Here is a 12,790-nt window from a genome sequence, read left to right as displayed (position 1 = left end):
ACTCAGTGCAATCAAGGTGTACCTAATGAAGTGGTAGGTGAGTGTACATTTAAATTAAAAGCCACATTCAAGTTAAATAAAAGTGTTATATTTTCCAAGAATTTCTTGTCCATAAACAAAAAAATATCACAGTAATTACTTATGGACTTCTACATTTGGAAGCGAGTGATTTCTTCTTTAATTAGAATGTCATTATAGGAAAATCAGCTTTTTTCACGCTGCTCAGAAAAGTGTCCGATTATGTGGATTTAGGAATGAAATTATATCTTAACACATGAAGAAAAAATCTGGGATAAAAACATGTCAATAATTTCTTGCTACTCTTCTACAAATCACGTTAAATCTTTTAAAAACTTAAACGCAACTTGACTCCTTTATGTAATATGACTGATGTATGCTACAACAGCAGCTCCACCCCCTTTAACACCACTTGAAATCTTATGACCTATTTTTTGTGCTAGTCATTAAATCCGAAGGGTAATCGCAGTTCTTCAACATGAGATGCACGTGACTGTATGACTGGCTGTAAAATAATTCCTGGAACACATGTTGCGTAGTAATGGTAGAAGCTGTTTTGGTACCGATCTGTCCATATTAATCATAGGGTGTGTTTGTCTGTGTGTGGTCTCATCTAGCCATGCTCTAAAGACCCAATATAAAACCTCTGCAGTCCCTTAACATTATAACTAGGCACTCTGATACTGAAGGGATCCAACCAGATAAGCATGATACTAAGGACGGTGCTTATTTTATTTTTATTTTTTTGGTGTGTGTGTTTTGTTTTGTTTTTCCCCCTCAGGAGGTAGCACTTGAGTGCACAGTCAGGCAGGAGACTCTTCAGCACACATAAACGTCACTGGGGATCAGGAAGGAAACTCTGCGGGAGTCTACACTGTCATATGGTCATGGAAACTGCCCAAAACAAGTGATATTTAAGGAGCCAACCGGGGAGAAGAATTTCCCTCGAGGACAGATATGCGAGGAGTTGTAACTGGAGATGGCAGTGGTAGAGCAAGGTGAAGATGCAGATTCACACTCATCTGCAGAGCTGAGTAGGCATTAACCAGACAACACAAGCAGCTTAGGCAAGACTTTGTACATTTGTGCATGTTGTATATCTCAGCTGAAACACACAACTGCCAAACTGCAGGGTTAACATAAAATGATAGGACTGTTAGTTTTGTTTATTTCAGTAGGAGGGGGGGGGTGGATCTCAAACATCAAAGAGATGCTTTGGTAGTGGAGATATGCTGCATTGAGCCTGGCCTTCAAAGAGCTCAGCATTCATTCGGTGAATACCTTTTGTCAGCAGGATATTCACACGATCCTCTGAAGTGACCAGTTGCTCTCATCTATTTTAAAAAAAATCCATGAAATGAACCACAGACATCTGCAGTATAAAGTAACACAAAAGCCAGGATGCCCCCCCACCCCACCCCACCACGCACCCACCCACACTCACACACACTCACACAAAGAGAGAGATGTTGCTTTCACATGAAATGAACCTGAGAAATTCTATTAATGAAATAGCTAACCTGATCTATGGAGCGGTCACTTACTTTTACTGGCATTCATCAAAACATCATTCCTACCTTTCAACAGAGTGTGCAGTACATGGCACTCATGACCAAACCTCAGTGATTACTGCATGTCAGTGGTTTTCTAAGTACAGCTCTAGATACTTATTATTAAATACAAGATGAACCTAATGCTTCCAAAGAAGAAGCAAAATGGCCACTATCAGTGCTATGGTGAATGTATGAAGCATGAGGAAATTATATAATAACTATTATTAAAACCATTTTAATGACATAAGCCTTTCACAGTAGTCCTATTAGAAAGTCATGCTACAAAACCCTGAATGCCAGACCTTTAGTTATGTGGAGTATTTATCTTGTGTCGATGGTCACTGCTTGTTTTAAAAAACTTCCACATCTGCTGCGTGTTACTCGACCCTTCTCAAAGATTAACTTTTGGCAAGAAAACCACAGGTGTAATCAATGACATTAATAAGTGCAGCTGCAATTTAAATTAGCATCCAAATGGTTCTGCTATTGTACACCTGGCTCATTAGGTCTCTTAATTGAACTGAGCCATCATTAATTTCACTACTTTCACCTGCGGTTCTCTGTGTCTTAAAGAGTGATAGAAGAAGTATTCAGATCCAGTACTCACTATATAGATTGGCTCCAGCTGCTGTCTAATTTTATATTATATAATATAATTATATATATTATGTTTAATTAAGCGCGATCTTTTATAAACTCCACATGTGTTTTGTAGTTGTCAAATAAGTGGAAAGCAAAATAATTCTGTGTGAAATCTGGAGAAGTTAAAGTGTACTTGCATAAATATAACTGGGTGAACTGTACTATGTGTGGCTCTTAAAGTGGCATTAGTATGTGTTGTTCTCCACAACTTCTCGTTGTTATGTGCTATTACGTCGGAAAGCAATCGCATGCTGTGTAACTCACCGCTTTGTGGACTCTCGAAAGCCTTTTTCTTTGAACTCTGTTTGGCTCTGTCGGAGTCCTGTCTGCTCAGGACCTCGGACAGCGACTGCCGGGAGCTCTGCAGTGCGGTCTGGTTAGAAACGTTGAACCGTGTTGCCCTTTTCCTGTCTTTGCTATTGGCCCGGTCTGACTCCGGAGCGGACTGGCTTCTCTCCGGGTCATGGTTCTCCGGCTGTGAGCCGACTTTCACCAACGCGTTCCTCGTCCTAGTTAGAGCAGAAGTCACCGAACCCATCGCTAATTGAAAGTTAAACGTCTCAGTTGGAAACGGTTACTCTGAATTTCATTTTACCCAAAACCTGTTGAAAGTGGCCAACAGTGAAAAACATGTACTTCAGCTGTAAGCTCGGGACTTCATCGTAAAGTTACATTCAAAAGAAAGAAAACTCCGCACTTTGACCGGACCGTGTCTGCATCTTCCTCGTTTTCTGTTTCCTCCGAAAGACACGTCATCTAAAGTTCCTCCTCTGTCAACAAAAGCGCGGATCTCCCGGGACAGGGAGGCGAAAACAAGCGGCAACAATTAACCAGCAAGGTATCCCGAGCTGTTAAAACCAGCAGAGCTTTAGCTGCGCTGACATAAATGTTAATTGCATCGTCATAAATTACCTGTAGATTCCCTTCGTCACAGGCGACTTTAGTCCTATCTGCGAAAAGTGATCGCGAGATTTGGGCGTGGTCAAGAAAATGAAGGTGAAGTTCCTGGCTACTTCAATTATTAACCGGAGGGAAGAGGGGTGCAGTTGTCTCAATCACTGGCAAACAGCAGTTTAAAAAAGTAGGCGATGTACTTATTTATTTATTTATTTATTACATTTGCAGCAGCATTTCTATCCGTTTTTAATTAGAACCATGGGGCAATGATTGTTACACTAAGTTTAACTTTTACTAATTAATTTAAATGCAGATAAGCTACATAGTAACCAACTATGTTTCTAAGCTGAAATTAACACTTATTCAAACATATTATATGTTTGTGATGGAAGACCAACACACATGATTAGGGAAGCATCAGTGTCACAGGAGTCTGGGTACTTAATGCACTGAAATCAGTTGACCTCATTATACTTGCGCCACATTGACCCCGTTGAAAAACTATTATGTAACACTGTGGCTGAATGAGATTTTAACAGCTTCATGTTATAAGGTGACCTGAAATCCCAGTCTGAAGTAACTATACCTGCCAGATATGTCCTGGGGAAATATAATACAGAATATTATATTTCACCTGTAAGAAAAAAAGTGTAGTTTCACAAACATTAAAGTAGATAATCCTTAAGTTACACTTCACAAATTAAAATGTGTCGTTAAATGTTAAGGTCTAATTTTAAGATTAACTGTGTGTAGTTTTGTTATATTTACTTCATATATGCTATAGTCGATCCTATCTCGGCCTCAACCAGTCCAGAGCTTTGGATAATATCACATGACTTTCATCAGCAGATGACATATAACTGTCACATAACTGTCACATAATTTTAGATTTTTAATATTTTTTTCAGAGCCTAAAACAGTAAGAAAAAAAGAAGAAGAAGAAGAAGAAGAAGACCTCCAAAAGTTGATTCTGTTCATCTGGACGTAGCGTTTTGTGGGAGAAATGTTTCGTCACTCATCCAAGTGACTTCTTCAGTCTCAGCTGACTGCAGGTTTCCCCAATCTTATAAACAGTCTTTCAAGGATGAGGATGTACACATCTTGGACAGGGAGGAACGCTGGTTTGAGCGCGGAGTCAACGAGGCCATTCATGTGAAAAGGGAAAGACCATCTCTGAATCGAGGAGGAGGTCTAAGGGTACATCTTTCGTCATCTTACAATGCTGTGATTGCAGCCATTCCCCAACTCTCTGTGAATCGTACTCATGGACATTGATCAGTGGGCTTTGATCAGTGGGTTTTGGTCAGTGGTTGTTGATCAATGGTGGTGAGAATTTGCATAATTAAGATTAAGGAACTGACCTCCCAGCCCACTGTTCCTTCAGTGGGCTGGTTTCAGTCATTATGCAAATGTACTGTTTATAAGATTTGGGGAAAACTGCAGTCAGCTGAGACTGAAGAAGTCACTTGGATGAGTGACGAAACATTTCTCCCACAAAACGCTACGTCCAGATGAACAGAATCAACTTTTGGAGATTTACTTACCTGGATGATTGAGCATGCATCAAGACAAAGAAGAAGAAGTACACCTTAACTTAAAAGTTTAGTCCAATACTATTTCTTTATTTTAGAAACAGCAGCTGACAAAATAATCTCAGATTCTATTGTATTTACTGAATTGAATTGAACTGAATTGAATTGAATTGTGTCATAGTGGCCTGGAGCTTCTTCTGTCTCAGATCTATTCATCAGCTCTGCTTATCATATTCTGTGTTGTTTCTTACTTGAAAAACGTTTCAACAGTAACCAAAATACTGCTGATATATGCCCAGGTGTGTGTTAATTAAACTTGTAATGTATTTTTCCACTGGAACTGTGACAGCGACTTGAATGAACTATCCCCTCAAATGTTTGTGGTCACTTAAAATTGTCCAGTTTTTGACAGAAAAGCACATTTTATCGACTAATGAAATAGTTGGATTTTTTTCACATGCAGGGATTAACAAGCACATTTGCAGCAGCCATCACTCCTGTGTTCCAAAGGCACATTGTGTTAACTAATTTGATTTTACTATATTAAAAGGCCAATAGGCTGTGTGGTACCTGTTGTGCTAATAAAAGGTGCAATAAAAAAGATGCAATAAATGCCGTTAGTTGATTATCAAAAGTAAAAATAAAACTTTTGTTATGCTTAAAAATATCTCCGTTATGTGTTACAGGCACTACAGCACTATACTATAGTTACTATAGTTTAGTAACTAAGAGAGGACTTCACTCTCAGATTGCAGGCTTACTTGCTGAGCCTTCAGCTTTTAGGCCCCTCCCCTATGGCACAAACTCTCAATCTGGATTTGGAAGACAAATACCCGACTTACATTCATGCATTTAAAATTCAAAGTAAAACTTTTTTTTCACAAAGCTTATAGTTTGGGTTGGTTCAGGTGATCCTTAACCATCCCTTATTTATGCTGCTATTTGCTCAGGTCACTGGGGTTTTCTTTCTTCGCTTTATTGCATATCATTAACTTTTGTGTATTTCTAGTATACTGAGAGCTGTCTCCATTACACTGATTCCTTTTCCATGTGCAAATACTTTTAGAACAAAGGTGGTAGGGTGTGATTAGTTGAATCCAAAGACCTCACTGAAGCCCCTGAATATGAACTGTCTCTGGATGAAGCTCCTTAGTAAAATAGTCACTGATAAACATTATAGGTATATAATGTCTCCATCAATACTGCTTGTCTGATCACCAAATCATCACGACCTCAGAGGAAAACTTATGTTCAGTAAGGCAGTATTAAATTATCACAGCATTACAATCACAGGAGTTAGTGAGTGGGATAACTGTCCATCAATACGTAACTGCACAAACATTTAAAAACAACAAATTGCACAAATACTGGAAATGTTCCTCTCAATGATTGAGTCGTTTCATTGTGTTCTATTGAAGCCAAGCTGAATGAATTCATTAAGGTTCTTCTTTAAGCAATGACATGGAAGCATCCAAATGTGCATAATATATGCGGAATAAATTAACTAAACTAACAACCTAAAAGTTAGGGTTATTTTTTTTATTATTTTGTCCCTATCCCACACATATTTAGCATGACTATTTAGCAAGTATGTTTATTATGTTTGGAGACTTACTTTGACTTTCAGAAGCATAATTTAAATTAAATCATAATAACTTAACTTTCTTTGCAAAAAATATTTTTATCAAACTTACTATTCAAGTTCGCTTCTTAGCCTCAAGGACACTTTGACAGTTTGCGTTGCTTAAAATCAGGTAAAAGAGACTGTTTTTCACGCAATGCTTTATGTGTATAGCATTAGGTATAAAGTATTTTTATACTTTATAACAATAATACACTGCAGTGTTACAAGTATTACACCTTGTGCACAGTAGCGAGTAACAGTCTTCATGGTTTATTGCTGCATACAGGCAATTGTGACATCTTTAGCATACAGTTTTTCTAGTAAGTGCATGCTATATTGATCAAAAATACTACTTTGGTTACAAAGATAGATTTTTGTAGGCCTCAGTGAGAACTGCTGTGTTGTGCTGACTTCATTATTGTGTCTAAACAACTGTGACAAAATACTTGCTGCGGCCAAGGAAGCAAAATACAGTCTGTGTCAACTAACAGGCTTACTGGATCACCACATACAAAGGCACTTCTCGAAGCTGTTTGCTTTTTGTGTGTTGTTGGTTTGTTTGCTTGCTTGTAGCCCGAGTGAAATGTGTTTCTTCTTATTGCTTTTTGTTGGTGGTTTGGTAAAGACAAGGACATTATTAGTCCATGTCATCGTGGTTCTGGGTCGACTCATTGATCACCTGAACAAGGGAGCAGAGGAAGAGAGAAAAGACGATGAGCAGGGATATATCTGTATGTGCCTGTATGAAGCGAAAGATCTCTTTAAGCGTATTCTACCTGACCATCCCTGGTCTCAATGGTCTTGATGAGAACTTTCTTGGTTGTTGTGGTTTCGATAAGTGGTTTGGATTCAACCATTGTTTCTAAGACAGAGAAGTATCGTTAGAAACTGGCAAAAACTGTAATTCCAACTGTAAAAATCAGCAGTGAGAATCTTACCTCTCAGGTTAAGCGATGAGAAGTTTGGCAAGGGGGTGGAGATTCTGCAGACGGAGAAAATACAGCTCACTAATTAAGATTAGCATCTTGAATCTTGAATCAAATGAGTGTTCATATCTGTATTACAGATTACTGCATTTCAGAAAATGCTTCTCCCATCACCTGCTCTCCTCTCCTTCCAGCAGCTTTCTATAGGTGGCAATCTCAATGTCCAGAGCCATCTTGACATTTAGCAAGTCCTGGTACTCGCGGAGGTGACGGGCCATCTCATCCTTCATGTTGTGAATGTCCTCCTCAAGACGGCTGATGGTGTCCTGGTACCCGCTCGTCTCCAAGGAGAAGTTCTCCTCCACCTCCCTCATCTGGCGCTCCAAGGACTCATTCTGGGATGGCAGCCAAGACAGAACAAAAGACACTTTTGCAGTAAAAGTTAAGAAAAAAAATATTTTCCTCTCTGCTTTTCTATTTCCTTAACTTGTGCTCAGTTTTCCCCCTTTGCTTCCAGTTTTACAAATGTTGAATATTTTTATATATATTCTGTATCGTCTATATTGCAGCCAAAAACTGGAAACTCACAGTTCCTTTCAGGGCATCCACTTCACAAGTAAGTGCCTGAACTTGGCGTCTGTAATCATTGGACTCCTGTTTGGCCACTCTCAGAGCTTCATTATTCCTGGCTGCAGCTTCAGTGAGGTCAGCAAACTGGCAATCACAGTGACAAACAGAGAGGAGAGGAGGAGGAAAAGATGGAAAAAATGAGAAATCAACTATTCAATAAATGATGAGTCAGAGGCTGAAGGAGATGGGAGTACGGCAGCTTTCATAAAGTGTGTAAATTATGAAAGATGTAGCCACAACAGAGCCTTGCAGGGATTACCACTGTGGCACCAGTGCTCTGAGGCACTTTTAAGGTTACTGACTTTCCACTAGTGCTCAAATGGCAGAAAGGAGGATTTCTTATACCTTGCTAGTTCTCAGTATTGTAATGTATAATCAGTTTTTAAGATAAGAAAGACTAATCACATAATTTGGACAAATGATGTTGCATTTATATGGTGAATTTGGTAGCAAACACTTACTTTTTTACCTGTCAAACAAATACAAAGAAACATTAGTGACACTTGTTAGTCTTTTATTTGCCTTCCTGATCAATTTTGAGCCTAATATTTACTGGTTCTGGTGTTTGGTTAGATACATGGTGATGTTATTAATATAAAAACATAAAAAATTCATAAGTTGAATGTGGGATTATTTTGAAGCTGTAGTTCATGTTACTGGGCTTGGTTAAATATGCTTCTCTAAAATGCCTTTACCTTGGATTTGTACCATTCCTCTGATTCCTGGATGTTTTTGGAGGCCAGGTTCTCATACTGCAGACGGACGTCCCTCAGAGCGGCTGTCAGGTCAGGCTTAGCTATATCCATGTCCACCTGCACATGCTGCTGCTGCTGGATCTGATTCTGCAGCTCCAACATTTCCTGCAGCAAATTCAGCAGAGTCAGTTTATACAGTTAGCACAGAAAGTTTTTTAACAGTTATTTTGTATGCATTTGTGCAATTAGCCTTAAAGACTTACAAAAGCTTTGGAAACTAAACCCTGCTGATGTGGCGCTTGAGCAGATTAACAAATATTTCAAACTATTTTGCAAGTTTTTCTAAAGGTACCTTTTTCCTCTCAGGCTGCACACATGCAGTGATTCTGCAGTAGACCGATTTAGCTTAGGCAACAAAAAAGGAAGGCTTACCTCATCATGCAGCTTCTTGAGGAAGTTGATTTCCTCTTGGAGTGACTCCACTTTCCGCTCCAGGTCCAGTCTGGCGAGGGCAGCGTTGTCCACATCCTGTACGATAACACTGACTCTTAATAAGGTGACTTGTGAAGGTGACATGAGTTATGCATAATGTGCTTGCTGACAAAGAAAAAAAACCCTGTTGTGCACATGCTGTAAAAAGCCCTCACACAATCCAGTGCACAAAACGACCCACTGTATGGTTGATTAAGGTCACAAACACATGCGTCCAATGAAAATCAACTGTGGGCACGTGACATGTCCTTGCAGATGTTGGTAACAGATGAGTAGGTGTTTTCTCGTGTCGTTATACAATTCAGCAGCTGCATTATAGGCAGACATTTGCTCAAATACTTCACATAAGCACTGTAATCAATTTCAAGAAGAAAAGTGACTTTTTCTCATCTACATTTGTTTGGCACAGTTATTTTATCTTTTGCTCTATGATTCCTGAGCTCAGATGGAGCATGAGTTTGCTCTCTACACAATAAAACAAACCAATGAACCTCTATAGCTGCTGGCCTGACAATCTTTGTGTGTGGGAAAAGGCTGGACAGAATTGAGTGAAATTTTTAGTACTGGAGAATACCCAGAACCACAACAAATTATTAAAGAGATTATTAATAACCTAACCTGAAATCTCTTGCAGTTTTCTCCAGTAGAATTCCAGATCTCCTACTGGTAACTAATTTGGCTTGTTATCATTTTATAACATTACTGAATAAAGTTCATAAAGCTGTCTTCTGTTTTATCATACTTAATCATACATACAGACTGGCTGTGGCACCATGGCTTTGTTGGGGCGTTGGCAGGCAGGCAACTGAGGTATCAGCAAATGAAGCAGCTTTGCCTCTGCACTAATGCCACAAACAAAGTGTGCTATTCAGCAGGGGTTCCCAAACAAGCCCAAGGCTGAGAGAGTGACTGTCTGCCTGACTGAGCAAGAGCTGGCTATGGGCTCTGCATTGTTGTCAGTGTGCCACTCAGGCAGGCCATGGGGACTTCCTTCCTCCCATTCACACAGACAATGCCATGACTGTGTAACGTATGAATCACTTAAAGCAAGTCCTAAAAGGTATATAATCATCATGAGTCTGACATTTGAACTACATTGGTGGGATGACAACTTTCTTTTTCACCTTTTTATTCCATGACAACCTTTGGAAACTGTCTGCATGACTCATCCCTGTGAAAACAAGTGATACGGAACAATCTCTGACAGGACCATAACAAGTGAAATTTTTCTGTGCTGATGCTCTCCCAGAACGAGGCAGACGGATCACATGGTGGCTTGTCTTCTCGCTCTGATAACCACATTGGATCCACACTGTTGTTGCCCTTGTGTCCGGCTCATTCATTGTGACTAGTCAGACTTAAAAAGATCTCCTCTCGCTGCAGGCCTGATTTAACTCAACAGTCACAACTTAGCCTTTTGTACCAGTCCAGGGTCAGTCACTGCTCTACAGCTATTTTGGATCATGCCTAGAATCTGCTGTTGTGCCATCAGAAGAGTGCATTCCTGTCTCCACAGCTCATGGGCAATAATTAGAGAGAGATCTCCCAGAAAAGAAAAGAGAAAGTTAATCTTCATATTAAGGATAAAGGTTTATCCGATTACTTTCACATCACTTTCCATCAGTTTGGTTGCTTAAACCTTAATTTAACCAAAAACAGCTGAGATTATGAGGCACTGTAGGTCTGCCATTGAGATCTAAGACACTTCTCTTTATCACCCTCAAAATGTCCATCTATTGCAGTTTTTGGCTGCTGTCACCAGTGTAGAGCTGTACCTGTCTAAAGCCCTGCATGTTTGCCTCAGACTCCTCCCGCTGGGAAATTTCATCTTGCAACCTGCAAAGAAAGGTATGAAGTAGAACCTTTATTTCAGCAGCCACTGTAAATATACACTTAAAAATCATTTGCGGCATTTACTTCTCCTTTAAGCACGAAAAACAACTTTTTGCGCAGTGCAGGGTAAAAATTTATGTTTACATACTTTCACTCTATACATAGTCTGTTTAGGCTCTAACTAATAAAGATTTATGTAATGTACCAGAGCTAAATAACAGGTCTAGGCAACAAAAGAAATAATACATGGAGTTGAGGACAGAAAAGTGCCACGCCTCCTACTTCTCTCTCAGCCTGTCGATGTCGTCCGCCAGGTTATCCCGGTGAACTTCCACGCGGGCCTTTTCGTTGGTGAGCTGGTCCACCTGGCGTCTCAGCTCCCTCATCTCGTCCTCGTAAAGATCTCCGACCCGGGACGTCCCTTTGCCCCGCAGCTGCTCCAGCTCCGCCAGCAGGATCTTATTTTGCTGCTCCAAGAAGCGAACCTTCTCGATGTAGTTGGCGAAGCGGTCATTGAGGGACTGCATCTGCGCCTTCTCATTGGTGCGGTTCGTGATGAATTCGGTGTTTATGGCTTCAGACAAGGAGAAGTCCAAGTTCTCGGATGCCAGCCGGGGCATGGCTGCACTGCTCCGGAGCCTCTGGGTCTTCGACGCGTATATGGTAGGGGTGGAGGAGAGCCCGAAGGAAACCCGGGAGGAGCGCACCGGGATCGAAAACTGGCGGCTCGAGTAACTGGACCTTACGGCGGTTTTCTCTCCGCCAAACATCTTTCGGTAAGAGGAATGTGGACCTGATCTATAGGCCATCTTGTTTGTGTCTTTAAGTACCAGAGCACTGTCGCCGATCTGGAATATATCTTGTTTCTATCAGCATCCGCGGAGTGCGCCTGGAAAGGCGTGTCCTAAACCGTTACTCATTTATAGTCTCCTCCTTATGCAAATACGTAACAGTGACTTGAGTGGCACATTGAGAATCCAATCGCAAATCAGAGCACACATATTTGCCTGTCAGACTCACAGATATTTACACCAACTCTTCGCATACAGTAGCCTAAAGTAATTGGATTGTGCTGTTGTGTCCAAGATGTTGATCCTGAAGATTTTGCACACATTTGAGACTACTCTCAGCACTTTAACGCTCATCTTCATTTTTACTGGGACACCAAACATCACAATGAATGATTTTACACTCTCACTTACTGTAGATGAAACAGTGACATGTTTAGCACCCACAAGAGGAAAGGACTTTTTCATCATACAATGCTGAGAATTGTAAAGAAAACAAGTTAGGTTTTTTTTTTTTTAAACAATGCACCCATGTCAGCACTAAGCATATTCAGTGTATGACTACATGTCTAAGTGTAATACCGTAGTGTTTTACATATGTCTACTGTTTTGGTGAAGGGTGTTTGCTTGGGTGAGAAATACAGGTCTAGTAAAGTATGTGCAAGTCAGCAGCCTCACACAACGGTTAATCAGGTTTAAAGAACAAGTCTGATGATGTCACACACTAATCCTAGGAGAGAAAAACAGAGAGCTTGGGGGATATGAGTCAAAGTCATTCAATACTGGCAGGTTTGCTGCATTCCTGAAGCTTTTGTTTGGGGTGTATTATTCGTCACCCTCTTCTCAGACTGACTTGCAACGAAAATAATGAGATATTTTCGTAAGGACTAATCCTTGTGTCCAAAAGCTCCTTCCTTCTTTCCCCTCCTCTGTCTTTTGCCCTTCTCAGCGCACAGGGCTGTCAGTGCTGCAGTGCTGCTGACTTGCTGAGATTCAGAGATTCTGAGGAGAGACGCATGGCAGCAGAGCTGAGCCAATGACACCTAACACCTCCCAACTGTGCTGCACTGGTGCTGCTGAGCGTTATCTGCTCTTTAGTAAACATAAAATAAGTCCAAGATGAGAGATCAAATTGGTTTTAGTGACTTTTTTTTTTCACT

General features: G+C 40.4%; 2 protein-coding genes across 4 annotated transcripts in view; both read right to left on the bottom strand.

The window, feature by feature from the left end:
* The window catches only part of pde1cb (phosphodiesterase 1C, calmodulin-dependent b), a 110,461-nt gene extending 107,280 nt beyond the window's left edge, over positions 1-3,181 (bottom strand). The window contains exon 1 of one of the 3 annotated variants that reach the window (XM_085139454.1): positions 2,478-3,181. In XM_085139454.1, coding sequence (XP_084995580.1) covers positions 2,478-2,751 — 274 coding nt within the window. In that variant the 5' untranslated portion in view covers positions 2,752-3,181. The remainder of the gene's footprint in view (positions 1-2,477) is intronic. The other 2 variants (XM_085139456.1, XM_085139457.1) reach the window with 2 other exon arrangements.
* Positions 3,182-6,503: 3,322 nt separating this feature from the next.
* LOC146497548 (vimentin-like) lies at positions 6,504-11,754 on the bottom strand. Its single transcript, XM_085139464.1, has 9 exons — positions 11,125-11,754; positions 10,785-10,845; positions 8,950-9,045; positions 8,518-8,682; positions 7,781-7,906; positions 7,367-7,587; positions 7,205-7,248; positions 7,043-7,128; positions 6,504-6,945 (listed from the first exon to the last, which is right to left on the bottom strand). The coding sequence occupies exons 1-9, from the start codon at positions 11,649-11,651 to the stop codon at positions 6,904-6,906; spliced, it is 1,368 nt and encodes a 455-aa protein (XP_084995590.1). The 5' UTR covers positions 11,652-11,754; the 3' UTR covers positions 6,504-6,903.
* Between the last annotated feature and the right edge of the window lie 1,036 nt (positions 11,755-12,790).

This window comes from Neolamprologus multifasciatus, chromosome 18 (genome assembly GCF_963576455.1).
Source record: "Neolamprologus multifasciatus chromosome 18, fNeoMul1.2, whole genome shotgun sequence".
NCBI classification, from domain to species: domain Eukaryota; kingdom Metazoa; phylum Chordata; class Actinopteri; order Cichliformes; family Cichlidae; genus Neolamprologus; species Neolamprologus multifasciatus.
The sequence above is the reverse complement of the archived record's forward strand: the minus strand, read 5'-3'. Positions and strand labels throughout refer to the sequence as shown.

Coding starts and splice junctions, on each gene's coding strand:
- LOC146497548 (XM_085139464.1), bottom strand. CDS start 11,651: ATGGCCTATAGATCAGGTCCACATTCCTCTTACCGAAAGATGTTTGGC. Junction 7,907..8,517: donor AGGAATGGTACAAATCCAAG/GTAAAGGCATTT, acceptor TGTGATTGCCAG/TTTGCTGACCTCACTGAAGC. Junction 6,946..7,042: donor TTGAGACCAGGGATGGTCAG/GTAGAATACGCT, acceptor TCCCTTGTTCAG/GTGATCAATGAGTCGACCCA.